We start from the raw sequence: 17,496 nt of genomic DNA on the forward strand, positions 1-17,496 counted from the left end.
GCCATCCCAGAGATGTGCTAGCATCTTGCACATGCAAAGATAGAGATGTTCAACCAGTCACAATGGCCATCCTCAAAAAGTCTACAAATAATAAATGCTACAAAGGGTATAGAGAAAAGGGGACCCTCCCACACTGTTGGTGGCAATGTAAATTGGTGCAGCCATTATGGAAAACACTATGAAATTTCATTTAAAAAACTAAAGATAGAGTTACCATATGATCCAGCAATCCCACTCCTAGAGAAAATCTCATATCCAGAGAAAACTCGAACTCAAAAAGATACATACACTCCAGGGTTCACAGCAGCACTATTTACAATACCAGGACATGGAAGCAACCTGAATGCCCATCGACAGATGAATGGATAAAGAAGATGTGATACATATACACAATGGAATACTACTCAGCCATAAAAATGAATTAAATAATGCCATTTGCAGCAACATGGATGAACCTAGAGATTATTATACTAAGCGAAGTCAAGTCATATAGAGAAAAACAAATATCATATGATAGCACTTATATGGAAAATCTAAAAAGAAAATGATATAAACAAACTTATTTACAAAACAGAAAGAGACTCACAGACATAGAAAACAAACTTACGGTTACCAAAGGGGAAAGAGGGGGCAGGGATAAACTAGGAGTTTGAAATTAGCAGATACAAACTATTATATATAATATAGATAGGGGCTTCCTTGGTGGTCCAGTAATTAAGAATCTGCCTTGCAATACAACAGATTCTGGTTCCATCCCTGATCTGGGAAGATCCCACATGCCTCAGGGCAACCAAGCCTGTGTGCCACCGCTACTGAAGCCTGTGCTCCTCAACCACAGAAGTCCCTGCAACAAGAAGCACATGCACTGCAACTAGAGAGGAGCCCCCGCTCTCCGAAACTAGAGAAAACCCGTGCAGCAACAAAGACCCACCACAGCTACAAAATTTTTTTAAGAAATAAAATAAACAACAAGGTTCTACTGTATAGCACAGGACACTATATTCAATACCTTGTAATAAATTATAATGGAAAAGAATCTGAAAAAGAAAATATATACATACACAGAGACACACATGCATAACTGAATCGCTTAGCTAGAAGCTAACACAACATTGAAAATCAACTGTACTTCAGTTTCAAAAAATAAAGATGTTCTCACTGCACTAGCTGTAAGAAATTAGAATCATGCACTTATATGAGTGCAGAATTAATAAATGACAGTGTTTAAAAACAAAATCCACATACAAGGGAGGTCTCTCACAGAGGGTTGCGGTCTGGTCTCCAAAGTACAATCATGAAGGATTGGCTAATTGTTGTTTTCCTCCCTCCTGTAACAGTGTTCCTTAACCTCCCCAGGCCCCAGGATCCAGGTGAGTCCAGTCTGTGCTCCTGTTTAGGGGCCATGCAATAGGTTAGGCGGCCTGGGGCAGGTCCCAGGTGCTTGAAAAGCTTCAGCCCTGGAGGGCCTACTACGTGCCGGCTGCCTCACCACTTCCAGATGTGGCCTGCCCGCCCCCACCAGGCGTGTGTAGGAAATGGCAGGAATGGGCTTCACAGCCGCATGACCTGAAGCAATTTAGGATTCCTGCTCCTGTAAAATCTGGGCTGGGACAGGCTGCCCTTTGTAAGAAGTGTTCTAAGCACTGTGAGCTGTAGTAGGCCTCTGGGATCTCCAGGGTCAGGATCTCTGGGGGTGGGGCCCAAAGGTCAATATTTGCATGGTTTGCCCAGGGGATTCTTAGGCAAACTGAAAGCTTGAGAACTTCTGCAAGGGCCCTAACTGTGCTTATTTTAACTTGAGTTCTGATACATAAACACTGTGTCTCACGTACGTATAATATTTATCCACTGCATATACAGAATCAGCATCACATAACACGGCTCGCCTGTAAGTTACTTCCGTCTTGCAAATGTGAGGGGACCTGGTTGGGGGACAATTCAAGATCGTGCAATGTATTATATATTTCCTGAGTTTCTCCCATGCAGACCATTGAGCATGTATCTGGTGTGGATGGTGTTACTTACTCCTTTCAGTCAACTCTGATTACAATAATGAGACATTATTTGTAGAAAAACTAAGAGCTGTCCCAAAACTGTTTTGTAAGTCATTGATCTTGTTCAGCCAACAAGAGTGTCTGACTTTTTTACAACCCCATGGACTGTAGCCTGCCAGGGTCCTCTGTCCGTGAGATTTCTCAGGCAAGAATAAGTGGGTTGCCACTTCTTCCTTCAATCCCAACCCAGGGATTGAACCTGCGTCTCTTGTGTCTCCTGTTGGCAGGCAGATTCTTTACCATAGATGGTTGATGGTTTAGTCACCAAGTTGCATCCTACTCTGGGAATCCCACGAACTGTAGCCCGCCAGGCTCCCCGTCCATGAGATTTCCCAGGCAAGAATACTGGAGTGGGTTGACATTTCCTTCTCCAGGGGATCTTACAGACCCAGGGATTGAACCAGGGTCTCCTCCTTTGCAGTCTGATACTTTACCGACTGAGCCACCTGGGAATTCCTTTGTAAGATGTTGCCAGTGTTATTTAGTTGTAACTGCCAAAGCTGACAGATCAAGGGTACTTGCTTCATCTCAATTCCTGACTTCTCCATCAACTTGAGAATAATACTGTCACATCCGTCATTCACTTCGTGCCTCGGTATCTTTGCTTTCAGATCCATAAGGGCAGCATGAAAATATGTAACTTTTCTTAGTGGTATTTCCAACATTAATTAGTTCATATTTTTCATTGACACTGTCACTTGCATTAAAAAAAAAAGGCATTAAATGGAGTATGTATGTTTACCTGTATGTTTGTATTGTTAAATCTTTTTTGTATGTGTTTCAAACATTCTTAGACAGTAAAGCATAAATGGGAATGTAGATAAGTTATTCATGTTCCAGGATTAAGTAAGTACATTACTTTCTTAGAAAATATGTTTATAGTCCTTGCATTCCTAAGGATGTATACTGCCCAATACTGAACCACTAGCTGTGCTGTGCTGTGCTTAGTCATTCAGTCATGTCCAACTCTCTGCGACCCCATGGACTGTAGCCCATCAGGCTCCTCTGTCCATGGGGATTCTCCGGGCAAGAATACTACTAGAGTGGGTTGCCATGCCCTCCTCCAGAGGATCTTCCCAACCCAGGAATCGAACCCAGGTCTCCCGAACTGCAGGCAGATTCTTTACCATCTAAGTCACCAGGGAAGCCCTAACCACCAGTTTATGCGTGGCTATTTAAATTTAAGTTATTTAAAATAAAATAAAGGGACTTCCTTGGCAGTCCAGCAGTTAAGATGCCACACTTTCAATGTAGTGGGCTCGGGTTCAAGCCCTGTTCATGGAACTAAGATCCCATGTGCCATGAGGTGCGGCAAAAAAAAAAAAAAAAAAAAAAAAATTTAAAATTAAAACGTAATTCCTCAGCAGCACATTTCATGTGCTCACTAGCCACAGATGGCTGGTGAATAACACACTGAAGCACACGAACATAAGGCATTTCCAACATTTCCATCCTCTCTGAAAGTTCTACTAGACAGCACTGTTACAGACTCTATACTATATCCAGTCATGTCCAGATGACAGCAAATGCTGGGGAACCATTTGTTGAATGAACAAGAAAATCATTAGCTCTAATTTGTCTTAATAATTCTTAAATGTGACAGTCAAAACAGAATCAGCTTTAGCCCAAACCCATGTTTTGACACAACTGGATTAGCGGGAATCATTCCTTGATTCTGCCAACTTCCAGTTTTGTTTTTAAGGAACACTTCACAAATTTTGGATCATATCTCACCCTATTTATCTGAGAATTTAATTCTATTCAAATTTGTCATATTTGTTTCTCCCAGTAAATCACCTAAACATTATTTGACCCAAACTGGGTGGCCCCAGTTGGATAGACGATATATGTATTAAATCTTCCAGGAAATCGATTTTTTCTTTTTCCCCAGTGAGTTGGGGTCGAATTCTAGACAAATTTATTTCTCAGAGGAAGAAAAAATTCTCTTAAGTTTTCTTTAAAAAAAAAAAGCAAGTATCCCAGGATACCATATATCATCAAGAGGAAAGTGGAAACTTCCAGGGCAAAAACCTCACACCCAAGATGAATTCTGCAAAGAATGGTGAGTTGAAACTGATCCAGCTATTTGTTGGATTACAATAAATACACCTTTGGCATCAGCCCCACAATTTACTGCCTGGCTCCAGAAGATGAGGATACAAAAGGAGCTAGAAATTGTACACAGCTCTCTTTATCCCAGGAGTGCAGGTTTTACCCCAAAAGAGGGGTTCCAGGCTGCAGCTCCTCCAAAGTAAGCAATCAAATCCCCCTCTAATCTTCCTCTTCCCCACCTCCTTTGCAAACAATATCTGAGTTTGCAAATGTTACCCAAGTTCCCTCCAGGATATCAAAGGACTGTAACCTACTTAACCAAATAAACTGAAGAACATGCCAAAAACTGAAAGATGGGCTTCTGCAGTTCCAAATTTTCTACAGTAGGCCTTTCCCGTTAAAACAGCAACAAAAGCACACTTCTCCTGCATAATCTTTTATAAATATGGTTTTAATGATTAAAATTACATTGACAGTCATTGCAACAAGAAACGACTTTTCGATTTGCTCAACACAGAGAGTACTTTGCAGCTGCGCCCAAGGGAAAAGCAAAACCAGAAAATGAATTTTGTGTTAAATTGTACTGATGTGAAAAAAGTTAGCACTAACGTATTACTTTATTAACTTTAATAACGCTACCTTTATTACTCATTTGACTTGCTCTGATTCAACAGCTAAATGATTTAAGAGGAAAGTTGTTCATGGAACACTGTTCTCAACAGCACAAAAGGGTCATTGCCGAAGATGGCCCTTCAGGACTCCAGGGCACCCCTAACTCTAAACGCGGTCCAGTCTCCTCTCTGCCGCATGCAACTGATCCAACGGATATCCACTGCCAAATCCTAGCGGGCCCATTAATGACTTAGTCCCAGGTTAGAACCATCTCCTCAAATTTCGATCCTTTCCCCGCCACGTTCATTTTCTTAAAATTATGCAACAAAATATTTAAAAGGTGCAGTTGCTTTCCCGCTACGTGCGCCCTAAAACTTGGGGGTTGGGTGCCACTTTTAACAAAGTACGAAGAAAGAGCCGTTCGTTTTCAGCTGATTCATTTTCCTCTCTGCCTTTGGGGGGAAAAGTTGGGCTGCTCCGTTTTTGCTGCTCACCTCTTCCCCTCGTATTTTGTCTCCCATTCCTTCCCCACCCTCTTCCAGCCCGTTTCGCTCCCGCGCAAAATAGTCCGACCGCTCGAGACCAAGTTCAAAAATACTGAGGGCACCTGGGCCCTCCGCGCTCCAAGCAGCGCCCCTCGGGGGCAGGGGCAGGAAGCAGCCGCCTTCGCCGCATCCTAACTTCCCCCCATTCGGGCCAGAACAATGGCTTTTTGCCCGGAAAACGAAGTTCGGCGGAGGCCGGGCGAGCCCCGCAGACCAAGCGGGACTTGGCCGGTGATCGCCAGGTCAGAAGAAGGGAGGCGCTTCCTTCTTCCTCGCTAGGGACCTGCCCCAGCTTAGTGGACCCCCGCGCGCCACCCGTGCCCCCAGCCCAGCAAGACCAAGCGCGCGCGGGACCCCCGCCCCGGGCGCGAAGCCGAGCCCGCGGTGAACAATACGCGCCCCGCCTCCTGGCACCACCCCCACGCGCTCATTGGCCCGCTCCGGAACAGGGCGGCCCGCGGGGGCGGGTGGCGGGCTGGGGCCCGAGGGGTGCGGTGGCGGTGCGCGTGCGCGGGGCGGGCCTGCGCGGGGCGGGGGCGGTGCTTTGTGTGCGGCCGGCAGGGCGCGCGGCGGCTGTGGCTGTGCGGGGAGCGGCAGGCGCCGCGGTCGGGGCGGGGCGCGCGGCAGCATGGAGGAGCTGAGCAGCGTGGGCGAGCAGGTCTTCGCCGCCGAGTGCATCTTGAGCAAGCGGCTCCGCAAGGTGCGTGCGGCCCGGCCTGCGCCCGCCCGTGCCCGCCCACCCCGGCTCACGCGCCTCTTCTCTCCCTGCAGGGCAAGCTGGAGTACCTGGTCAAGTGGCGCGGCTGGTCCTCCAAGTGAGTCCCCAACAATGCGGTGCCCGTCTTCCCGCCCGCGCCACCTCGGTGTGCGGTGGGAGAGCGGCGTGGGTTCCTCGCCCGCGCCGTCGGGGGGCGTCCGCGCGCCCGGCGGGAAGTTTGCGGGGGGCTCCGCGGGCTCCTCGAGTTTGGCGGTTAGGGGACGCCCAGCGTGCGCGGGGTGCCCTTTGTTTACAAGCCCGCGGGGCGCGGGGCTGGGCGGCCTCCCCGGAAGCCCCTCCGGCCCTCCCAGCTCCGCTCCGGGCTCCCGGGCCGCCTCTCCCCACGCCCGGCCCGCGCCCCTTTGGCGCCGCTCGTTCCTCCCGCGCCCATTTGTTGCATACGCCCCCGCCCGCCTCAACCGTCCCCGCGGGACTCCAGCCCCCCTCCTCTAGTCCGTATTTTCCCCGGCTGTAACCTGAGCTTTCTATTCATGGATGTAGGGCTCCTTTTTTTTTTTTTTTTCTTTCCCCTCTTAATGGAAGGGAGGGAACTTGGCATCCCGGAAGGGGCTCTATTTACAGGCGATTCGCGCAGACCCAGTTCCCCATTCTTCCCGGACCCCACTTTTCTTTCTTTGCTTTCCCCACTGGGTGCCCCGGCCGGTGTTGGCCTGGATGCCAGCAACATTGTTCTTAATCTTTGGGCTGCGTTTCTGTGCCCCTAAGCGTCCCCCTCTCAGCATCCTGTAGGGAGCCTTCCCTTCCCTCCCTGGCTCCGGGCCAGAGTTTGGGGTCTTCCCTTTCTGCAACTTTCCATTTTATTGCGATTTGTTTTCTTCCTGTGGGAGGCTGTAGAGTCCTCCTGAGGCCGGGTGTTAATTGGGGGTGGAGGCAATGGTTTCCCTTTGAGTTTGAGGACAAGGTGTTGGCTTCAGAACTCAGTGTCCCGGGAGTTCATCCTGGATGTGGGTGAGACCGTGGGGAACAGTCCCCAGTACCCCGCTTCCCTGGCTGCCAGCAGGCATCAGGGAACAGTGGGGCAACCCCACTTGGGCTGGTTTCGGAAGTGGCTGGTCGCTGCCTAGAACTTTAAGATGTCCTGTTCTTTGCTTTTCCAGACACAACAGCTGGGAGCCAGAGGAAAATATCCTGGACCCGAGGCTGCTCTTGGCCTTCCAGAAGAAGTGAGAAAGTTAACCAACCTGTGGGAGGGGGAAGCCAGTTGGGGGGACACTGGCCTGTCACACAGTCATTCAGGGCAGTGCTGGCCCTCCAGAGTTCCTGGGCTTGGGCTGTAGTTTGAAGTCCCAGGTGAGTCGTCTTCTCCCTCCCTTCCCTCGGAGAGCCAGCACTGTGTCCAGATCTTGGGAATCCCTGAGTAAGTGCTGCTTTTGGTCTTTGTGACAGACTTGCCAAAATGAACCTTCTTGGACATCCTTTGTGAAAAGTTCTGGCTTTTCTTCTTGGCCTTTGCTGTTGACTAGTTTGCAAACATCACTAATAAAAACCAGGGTGGCAGGTTTGCTCTAAAAAATGCAGACCTGGCCTCCCAGTCCTCATGCGTGGATTGAGCAAAAGAAGGCTCACAGAGGGAACAGGAACACACAGCAGAAAGTTATGCCTACCATGGTGTGTCTGGACCAAGAGCAGCACGTTTATTTTTTTTTCTGTGCTGCAAAACAGCTGGTCCCAAGTGAGCACCATGGGGGCCCCCTCACCAGTCTCAGGGGCTGAATTTGCTTCTGTAATTCAAGATGTCGTATCTATTTTTAGGTAGGAGACTTGGGTTAAGAGAAGCCTCTTTGAAATACAGGGGAAAGTGTGGTGAGTGACTTGTGATGGCATAAGGTTCCAGGGAATTCCAGAGCAGACTGGTGGGGGTAAGGTGTGGGAATTGCCCTGTTGGTTGTTGCTGTTTAGTCACTAAGTCGTGTCTGACTCTTTTGCGACCCCATGGACTGTAGTCCACCAGGCTTCTCTGTCAGGGGGATTTCCTAGGCAAGAATACTGGAGCAAGTTGCCATTTCCTTCTCCAGGGGATCTTTCTCACCCAGGAAGTGAACCTGAATCTCCTGCATTAGCAGACGGATTCTTTACCACTGAGCCACCAGGGAAACCCCTTGCCCTGTTGGTAGAGGTTGATAAATTAAGTGCCCAAAAGCTTTCTCAGATGGGATCAATCCAGCCAGCTGTTCTCTGTTGTTTCAACCTATGTCCGCCGTTTTTTTTGCTCTAGCAAGACGTTTTGGGTCTTCTCAGACGGGCCATGGAATGAGGGGGAAAGTAAGAGATTTCAGTATGGGTTGAGAGAGAAGACAATGAGCATATGCTTGCCTCGATACCTTTGAAAAAACTTACCAGCAGGCTTGCTGTCTGCTATTTAATTCATAACTCAAGTGCTGTAGGTCCCAAGGGGTGGGAGCTGGTACCTTTTTCTGTAAGTGTCCTGATTGTCCAGAGAGTGTGTATCCTTCATTTTTACTTACAGTACAACAGGCAAGAACTGAGGTTAGCAGATGTCACAGAGATAGATGCAAGAGTTTAAAAGAACCATGGGGTGCTCTGGTTTACATCACAGGGGCGATAAAACTGGGAGGTGGGTGCTCTGCCTTGTTCTTTTCACCCCCAGAGATTCCCCTGGGATCTAAGAACTGGTGGTTATTTGCTTGGTGTGGGGATGTGGTCTTTGACTGTCAGGGGAAGTCCATATTCTGGGCCCATGGGTACAGGTTAATGTGTCAGCAGAGACCCATGAGTGCTCCTGTCCTTTTAGGAGACAGGCTGGGGCTGCTCTAAGAGATCACCTTACAGGCGCCAGTGAGATGATGTTTGCCTATTTTAATTACCAGGAAAGTACTTCAGATAGAGCCTTTTCCCCTGGGGTAGCCTAGAATACATGCTTTCGGGGTGGTGGGTGGGGGCGGCTCTTTTGGCCCTCTGACCCTGAGTCATGGAGCTAGTTAACACTGTCCTGCCTTGAGCCCCAGCCACCATGCAGTCAGATGCCGCCAGTACTTCCATCAGAACAGAGTCTAGGAACAGAAAGAACCAGAAAAAGGAAACAGGGAAAGAAATACATGCTGGGAGCACTGGCTCTGGGTAAGACCGTGGGGAAGAAGACCCCTTGGTTACCCCGGTGCTCCCATGACTGAGATATTATGCAGGATATAGAGAGGTGGAGAGTGGAGGGCAGTGGTCCTCACTCCCTGGCCCTGGACTCTCTTGTTTGGACTGAGAAAGTTGGACCATGTGACCATGAAGGCTCCTTCTAGTGGTGGTGTAGAATTTCTGCTGTACTATCTCCCTGCAGATTTGCACAAAGTTGTTTTAAGAGGAGTCAGAGAAAACTGGGAATAATTCCTCTCCCAGCTTTGCTTGAATTTCTTGACTTGTCTTTACTGAAACGTAAATGAAAGGGATCTGCACTTCTGCCTTGGATCTGTTCATTAACAGGGTATGTTTTTGCAGGGAAACTGGTGATAAGCTACCTGGGGGGATTTGAAACCATAGGGTTCCAGGATAGCCGAAGGAAAAGTCTGTGACTCTGATTGCTGATTGTCTTCAGGGAACACGAGAAGGAGGTGCAGAACCGGAAGAGAGGCAAGCGGCCCAGGGGCAGGCCGAGGAAGCACACCGTGATGTCCTCCTGCAGCCGACACTCCAAGCTCAAGGTGGGTGGCTACTGCCCTGGATTTGGCGGCTTACCCCCAAGTGCTGGCTCTCTGCCGGCCCAGTGAAAAGTGGTGGCAGGAGGGTTGCAGGCTTGGGGGAAGGAGGCCAGCTGGCATCTCCACGCAAGTCTTTCCCTTGCTCAGAAGACTTTGGCTCTGCTTCCCCCTGGACTGCCACTCTGAGGCTCTGCCAGCAGGGGGCAACAGTGAACCTCGGTTCTCCACCTCCTGCCCTGTCCCTCTGGCGTGGCTGAGCACCACCCCCACCCCAGCTGGTTTCTTACTCTGGTGAGGTCCACTCTGTGCTACTTTCTCACCTCCAGTGGCTTACAAGGAACAAAAAACAGGACACATGTATACAGTAGGTGCTCATAGGTGTGCCAGGTAGGTGCACACATGCCTGGGCTCCATGGCACAGCTGCAAGATCAGATGTGTCTTTGATTTCTCTCTTGAAGGTGCTGCCCTCCGGGCCTGAACGCACACATTGGCTTGAGAAGCGGCAGCAAGGTGGGGAGCTGGCCAGACAAGGAGACTCCAGACTCCTTGGGCTTGATTCCAACATCCCCAGTTTGGGGCAGAAGAGCTTTGTGGCCAAGAGCAGGTGTTGACTCAGTCTCCCTAAAGCACCCCTTTACACAGGGACCTGAGAACCAGGAAGGTGTTCGAAATTAGTGTTTGGGATGACACCCAGAGGATGTGGAGGGCAGTGGTTTGTTTTCCTATGTGCTGGAAGGGTCTGAAGAGATCATCTTTGGAAATGGAGAGATTAAAGCAAGATATCCTGGTCACAGAGCCCTTGCACACACTGCTTCACTCCACCCTGCCCCTCTGAGACACGTGAATTGTGCTGTTCTGAATTTCCCTGTGCCAGGTGTCTGCCAAGGGCTGGGAGCTTCTCACAGGCCCCTGGAAGGCCCAGGGCCCAGTGTCAGCCTGCGAATGTTTCTGTCCATCACTCAGGCTTCTCTTTGTGAGCCACCTGTTTTTCTTTGTTCTCTTTCACTTCTAACTGCGCTGCTTAGGACATCAGAACCAGACTGTGAGATCGCTCCCTCCTGGCCTCCTCTCTGGTCTGGAAGTTGCAGGAGGGGCTGGCTCCAAGGTGTCCAGTGAATGCCCCTGGAGACCAGGCTTTAGAAGTGACACCTCATCCTTTGTTGTTGCAGGAATCTGACGCCCCTTCCAAATCTAAATCCAGCAGCTCTTCCTCTTCCTCCACGTCCTCCTCTTCCTCCTCAGAGGAGGAGGAGGACAGTGACCTAGATGCCAAGAGGGGCCCACGGGGCCGCGAGACTCACCCGGTGCCTCAAAAGAAGGCCCAGATCCTGGTAGCCAAGCCCGAACTGAAGGACCCCATCCGGAAGAAGCGGGGCCGCAAGCCCCTGCCCCCGGAGCAGAAGGCAGCCCGGAGGCCCGTGAGCCTGGCCAAGGTGCTAAAGACGGCCCGGAAGGACCTGGGGGCACCCGCGGGCAAGCTGCCCCCTCCACTCAGCGCCCCCGTGGCCGGCCTGGCGGCCCTGAAGGCCCATGCCAAGGAGGCTTGCGGTGGCCCAAGTGCCATGGCCACCCCGGAGAACTTGGCCAGCTTGATGAAGGGCATGGCCGGCAGCCCCAGCCGTGGGGGCATCAGCTGGCAGAGCTCCATCGTGCACTACATGAACCGGATGAGCCAGAGCCAGGCCCAGACTGCTGGCAGACTGGCCCTCAGGGCCCCAGCAACCAGCAAGTGCAGCCTCGGGCTAGACCTCAAGATGAGGACGCAGAAGGGGGAGCTGGGGATAAGCCCCCCAGGAAGCAAAGTCCCAAAGACCCCGAGTGGAGCTGTAGAGCAGAAAATAGGGAGCACAGGAGGGCCCCCACACGTCCACAGTGGCAACAAGGTCCTTGCTGGGTGCCTGGGCCCCCAGCCTGCACCCCCCCAGGAGCTAAGCCTCCAGGTCTTGGACTTACAGAGTGTTAAGAATGGCACGCCAGCAGGGGGCATGGTCGCCCGCCACACCCCAGCCACCAAGGGCGTTCCTGCCACCAACCCAGCCACTGGGAAGGGTGCTGGGGGCGGCCCCACTGCAGGAAGTGGGACCGGCCTGCCCACTGATGTCAGCAAGGGTGAAAAGCTGGTCTCCAGAGCGGCCGCCATGCCCACCCCTGCAGGCAAGAGGGACTGTGGGAAGGGCAGCATGGCCCCCGGGCAGGAGGGCCACCCGACGTCTGGAGAAGCACGGAAGACAGCTGCACTCTCTGAGATGAGTACCGGTGAGGAGAATAGCAGCTCCGACTCTGACCCTGACTCGGCCTCCCTGCCCAGCGCCGGGCAGAACCTCTCCGTGTCCGTCCAGACCAGCCAGGACTGGAAACCCACCCGCAGCCTCATCGAGCACGTCTTTGTCACCGACGTCACCGCCAACCTCATCACCGTTACGGTGAAGGAGTCTCCCACCAGTGTGGGCTTCTTCAACCTGAGACATTACTGACGCCGCCTGGCTACCCTGGCTCCCCTGCCCTTCTCTGGCCTCTGACTATGCTTTGATACGTGGCTTGCATCCCAAATCCTCTCCAGGGGCCGGTGGCCTCCTTCAGGGGCAGGCTTGGGTGGGAACTCCCCTGGGCCCAGCCTTCCCTGTGACTTTAACAGGGGAGGCACCGTGATGCCTTGCTGCCTGGCCTTCACCCTTGTTCCTACCTCTGGGCCTTTGCATTGCTCCCCATTTGCCTCAGGAAGTCTGGGTGGCCGCCTGGGGCTCAGGGAAATGTTGCCAAGAGCGTCCTGTGTTTCTTAAGCCCGACCACGTTCACTGTTTGAACTGCCTTCGTGGTTTGTGATGACCGCAGTGGTCAGCTTGCCTCCCCGTCTCCCCCACGCACTGGTGTTAGGAGGGGTCTTCTCCAGGTCCAGCTTGGCTGTTCTTGCCAGTGGCTGGAAGAGAGGGTTGCTTAAGGCTCGGGGGAGGTAAGGCCTGGGGGGTGCCACTCCTGGGAGTACTCTGCTCAGGTTGTGTGAGGAGCGGGGAAGGGGGCATGCTGGTCAGAACCCCCGACTCAGAGCAACGCCTGAGCCGGCAAGGGTGAGGACACTGTTCGCCTCCCTGTCTGCTCTCACCTCAGACGGCTGAGGGCTTGTGGCCTTAACGTTAGCCATCAGGCATGGCAGTTGGAATCAGGAACCCTAGAGAGGTAGGTGTGGGTGCCATCTCACCCTGATTCAGATTAACAGCTGCAGCCCCCACATGTTGACCCAGAGTCCAACACGGGCAGGGAGGGGGCTGGTCCCAGAGCTGTTCCCCCAAACCTCCCAAGCTCGGGAGACAGAAGAAGGGCGTCCTTCCACTGCCCTCCTTTCTGCCACCCGGTGCAAGGACTGCCTTAGTCCTAATCGTGGCCCTGCAAACTGGGCCATGTGGGCAGTTGCTGGAAGTCTGCTTCCCTTCCCCTCGGCCCTCGGCGGGCTTCCTGCACTTCCCACCTACCTCCCCTGACAATCCCCCCCATCCCTGCACCTCTGGGGGTTCCATGTTCTCTTTCCCAGCTAAGAAGCTGTTTCTCTGTACCATTTGGGAAGTGGGACAAATCTGAGTGGTCCACCCGGCAGAGGGTCTCCAGAAAGGCCGGAGCTGCCAGCCCAACTGCCTCCCCCAAGATGGCTGAGTCCAGAAGCAGTCTTGGCAATTCCAGCCAACAACAAAATTGCTGTTACTGACTTGGGGCAGAGGTGCATCAGTGAGTGGAGTCACTGGTCTTTGATGCCAAAAAGAGAAGTGGGAATGCAGAGAACTTTATTTCTGCTTCAATTACCAGTTAACATCAGCCAGCAGATGTAGAGTCTTCTGTTGTTCCCATAACTCTGAGGGCAGGGGACACAGTGGGCTCTAGTGTCTGAGGGTAGGCCTCCCAGAACTCCAGCCCCCCCAGTCCCTCACCCTCCACGCCAAATAGGAAGATACGGCTTTTGTGTAGCCAAATCAATTTCAACAGTGTGCCTTTGGGGACGGATCCACATCCAAGACCTGGTTGAGGGGTGTCCAGATGCAGTTTGCGACTCGTGTGTGATAGCCATGCTATCTGCAATTGGAATGGTGCCCACTTGAGCAGACCCAAGGGCTGGGGGTCCCAGACAGGCTAAAACTGGAAAGTGGGCCATAAAGGGGAAGAATGCCCCCTCCACTACCCCAGCAGGAGATGGAGAGATGCCAGTGCACTGCCCTGTCTGGAAGAAAGGGGTGCCAGCACACTGGGCCCCTGGCACCAGCCTCATTCCTGTCCCCGGATGCCCCTGGGTGTGACTAAAGGGACTCTTCGGGCTGCCTCCCCATCAGAGGAGCTCATAACCTTCAAGTTGTGCTGCCTTAGAGGCTGCAGAGCCAGGCCAGCAGTGGCTCTCCCCTTCACACCTTCAGGGCACCCATGTTCTGGACTAACCGCACAGCTCCAGCCACCAGGTCTTCAAACCCCGACTGGGTGCCTTTCTGTTTACCAGCTACTTCAATCCCAAAGTTTGAATCTGCAGACATCTTACTCCCAGCCACTTTGCCTTCTTGCTGTGTTGCATGTTTTTTCTTGGTGCTTGTGAGCCCAAGTGGTTCATGTCTCTAAGTGTGAGTGTGTGTATACACACGTGCAGGTGTGACAGCCTTCGCTGAAGAGTTAGATGCTTAGAGTTGGTTGTCATGTTTACCGATAAATAAAAGCAGTACTTTTTCATTTGCTACTGCTGTGTGTGTGTGTGTGTGTGTGTGGGTGTGTGTGGGTGTGGGTGTGTGGGTGGGTGGCTAGGCATTGGTCACACATCTAACTGGTTTCTTTATCCTGCAGGGTTTCCTATGCTGAACTGCATCACAATGTATATTGAGTGTTGTTTTAATCCTGTTTTGTCAGTTTGCTTCCGTATTGGATAGGAAGAGTGGCCAGTCTTGTCTTCTGTAGGGGATTTGGCATATTTTTATATATATATTTTTCATACCAAAAAGAGTGTCCCTTGTTTGGGGTTACACTCAGAAATTCTGACCTGACTAAGAGGGCTCTAGGCCTAGAGGTTTCATTAGGAGAGAACTTTGGGGGAGGACCAGAGTTTTGGACCATTGCCAATCACTAGCTTGATTTGTGTTTTTTAATTTAAAAAAAAACAAAGCCCCATCATTCATGTATGCCACTTCTAATTACTTTAAACTATGGGTGTTTGTTTGCTTTTTTTAAAGAGAACAAAAGTGGATATGTTATTGCCTTGGGAAACTTAAGATCTTTGTTGAAACAGTACAGCAGCCCAGCCCCCATATTCAGTCGGACCAACTAGTTAAAAGGAAAAACTTCCCCCAGGAAACTCATAACGGTTTGGGGGGGAAAGGGTGGGAGGAGAGGAAGATTGTACCCAGAGGACCAGATCTTTGCTCACATGCATCTAAAGGTTCTGTGGATTTTCTAGTTGTTTTTTTTTTATTTTTTTTATTTTTTTGAAAACTAACACTAGCAATAGGTTGCTGATCTTTTTAGACGGATGTTAATTTATTTTGTAGGGGAGAGTCATTAGCAGATGGTGTCAGAGGGTTTTTGTCTTAACCTTTTGTTAACTCTTGGTATATCAATAAATTCTTAACTTTCTGGCTTGGTGTGTGTCATGAGTGATACCCAGAAACAGCAGTATCTTCACTTTATCTTTCTTGAGGCAAAATACTTATCTCAACTTGAATCATGGGGTGAAAAAATTAAAGGCTTTGCAAAAGTTTCAGCCACTTTAATGGGGTCAAAAAAATGTTTTTCTAAGCAAAGGGGTGGGTTTGATTATGAGTCCCTACACCAGCATTTCCCAGATAAGGCAGTTGGACACTGAAGGGGACATTTGGCAATGTCGAGTGTGGTCGTCACAACAGGGGGCAGGAGTGAGTGTTATTGCTACTGGCATCTAGTGGATAGAGGCCAGGGATGCTGCAGTATGTCACAAGTCAAGCTCACTTTGAGACATCTCCCAGAAACTAATACTTTAAAACAAACCAATATTTCCACATGTGCATATGCACTCCCCATCCCCAGTATCCAAATGATCCTGTGTTGGAAAGCTACTCAACCCCTTGAATCCACCACATGTGGTAACACTTTAAAAGGACACAGCTATAAAATTCAGGGGAGTAGCCATGAAGCACAAGAATCTTTGAATCAGTGGTGCTACTGTGATTCCTAACCCATGGCTCATAATAAAAGAGACGGTTTGCTTATTATATAACCTTCCCTGGTCCTTTAAGGTTTGCATTACCCTCAGCATGAATTTATTCATAAATTTCAGCCTCCAGGGAGAAGGAAGCTCCCTTTGAAGTAAAGAGAAGTTGGGCCTGGATGTTGGCCACCACTGGTTGAAAGGCTAGCTGGGGTGAAGGCCTGAATGTTTTAGTTCAGGAAGAGATTCGCACTACCAAAATGCTTCTTCCCCCAGCTCTGGCCGGCTCCAGAAAAGGCCTGAGAATTTGAAATCATTCTTGCGGGGAAGGCTACTGGCATGTTTTCTTTTGTTGTGCCTTCAGAGGCTGGCGTTGTTTTCTTTTGGAGAAGGTGAGCAGAAATGACCCTACTTGTCCTGTCCTCTGGCTTTTGAGGGCAGCAGAAGGGATTGGGGATGGCCACGAAAGAGCAGGCTAGAGGAGTAACAACCCGCGCGGCCCCCGGTGGCGAGTCCATTTGTACAGAGCGACAGCCAGACGTGTACGGTGGGGGGGCCCTGACCCACACTGGCCTTTGTTAGTTTCTGCGCTGCTGATCTGATCGCCTAATCCACCGCCTTCCCAGAAGAATGGGTTGGGCTGCCAAGGGGCCCGACCCGGCCCGAGGGCCCGGCCCGCGGCCTCCCTAGGGCTCAGCCCCGCGCCGTTGGATCCAGCACGAGGGTGCCTGGCGGATCCGGCCGCTGGACACCTTCTTCCCTACCTTTGTGGCTAGAGGGCCTGGCCGAAGGGAGGTCGCGGAGGGGGCGCCCACGGTGGCCCACTCTAGAGTACTTTTGGGATGGAGAGACGTTCCCTGCTCCCCTCGCGACTCAGAAAGGCATCGCCGCCGGGAGTGGGTGGGCGCCAGTGAGCGGGGTTGAGGCCATCGCCTCTAGAGGGCGCGCGCAACCCGCAAAGATCGGGCCGCTGGCGCTTTGGACGCGTGAGGAACATTCCCCACCCCCGGTTCCGAGCTGCCAAAGGGAACCGAATTGCACGACCCGCAATACAATTGCTCTGAAACACACACACACCCAAAAGTCTCCAAATTTTTAGAAGTAAGCCCCGGCCCCAACCCCCTTTTCTCCTGTCCAGGCTCCGAAGGCTGGAGGTAGAGCCCGATCAAGCACTAAGACGCCCCCAACTCGAACCCCAGTTGGATTCCAGGCCCCCTCTGGCCCTGGGGGACTCTGGGTGAGAAGAGGGGAAAAGAATATGAGCCCCCCACCCCCAATCCTGGGGCAGGCCTGTTCACTATTGAGTCTCCTGCACACAGCCCAGGGCCTCGACTAGTATCTGTACTGTTAAGCATCAAAGGGGGGACCCCCCCCAAAAAAAAAAAACCCACCAACCCAATGCTCTCTCTCTAAAGACCCATAAAGATTCCAGTTCAACCAGTATGTGTGCTGGGCCAAGCTCCCTGCTGGCTGCGGCAGCAGTAGATTGCCCTGCCCTTCGGAGGCAGAGGCATGCCTCAGCCCCAGGCAGCACCACAGGCCCAGGCCTCCACACCTGGTGTCTTTCCCAGAGCATCTGCCCACGTTATGGAAACCCGCCGGAGAAGCACCAGATTAAGGCCAAGGCTGGTGGTGGCCAGACAGCCGGGGAAAGGGGGCAGAGTC

The 17,496-nt window shown here is 51.5% G+C and overlaps 1 protein-coding gene and 1 long non-coding RNA gene across 5 annotated transcripts in view; one reads left to right on the forward strand and one right to left on the reverse strand.

The window, feature by feature from the left end:
* LOC123332528 overlaps window positions 1–6,902 on the reverse strand; it is an 87,658-nt gene extending 80,756 nt beyond the window's left edge. For both annotated transcript variants that reach the window (XR_006549334.2, XR_006549333.2), the window contains exon 1: window positions 6,050–6,902. This is a non-coding gene — a long non-coding RNA (uncharacterized LOC123332528). The remainder of the gene's footprint in view (window positions 1–6,049) is intronic.
* Window positions 5,799–15,281, forward strand: CBX2 (chromobox 2). Of its 3 annotated transcripts, none has more exons than XM_025279638.3 (5): window positions 5,799–5,963; window positions 6,035–6,078; window positions 7,139–7,204; window positions 9,586–9,691; window positions 10,859–15,281. In XM_025279638.3, the coding sequence occupies exons 1-5, from the start codon at window positions 5,892–5,894 to the stop codon at window positions 12,161–12,163; spliced, it is 1,593 nt and encodes a 530-aa protein (XP_025135423.1). In that variant the 5' UTR covers window positions 5,799–5,891; the 3' UTR covers window positions 12,164–15,281. The 3 variants fall into 3 exon arrangements, with proteins under 3 accessions (XP_025135423.1, XP_044794573.1, XP_044794574.1); XM_044938638.2 differs by lacking the exon at window positions 5,799–5,963 and adding an exon at window positions 9,331–9,474; XM_044938639.2 differs by lacking the exon at window positions 5,799–5,963 and having other exon boundaries at window positions 9,489–9,691.
* The last annotated feature ends 2,215 nt before the right edge of the window (window positions 15,282–17,496 follow it).

Source organism: Bubalus bubalis, chromosome 3, assembly GCF_019923935.1.
Source record: "Bubalus bubalis isolate 160015118507 breed Murrah chromosome 3, NDDB_SH_1, whole genome shotgun sequence".
NCBI classification, from domain to species: Eukaryota; Metazoa; Chordata; class Mammalia; order Artiodactyla; family Bovidae; genus Bubalus; species Bubalus bubalis.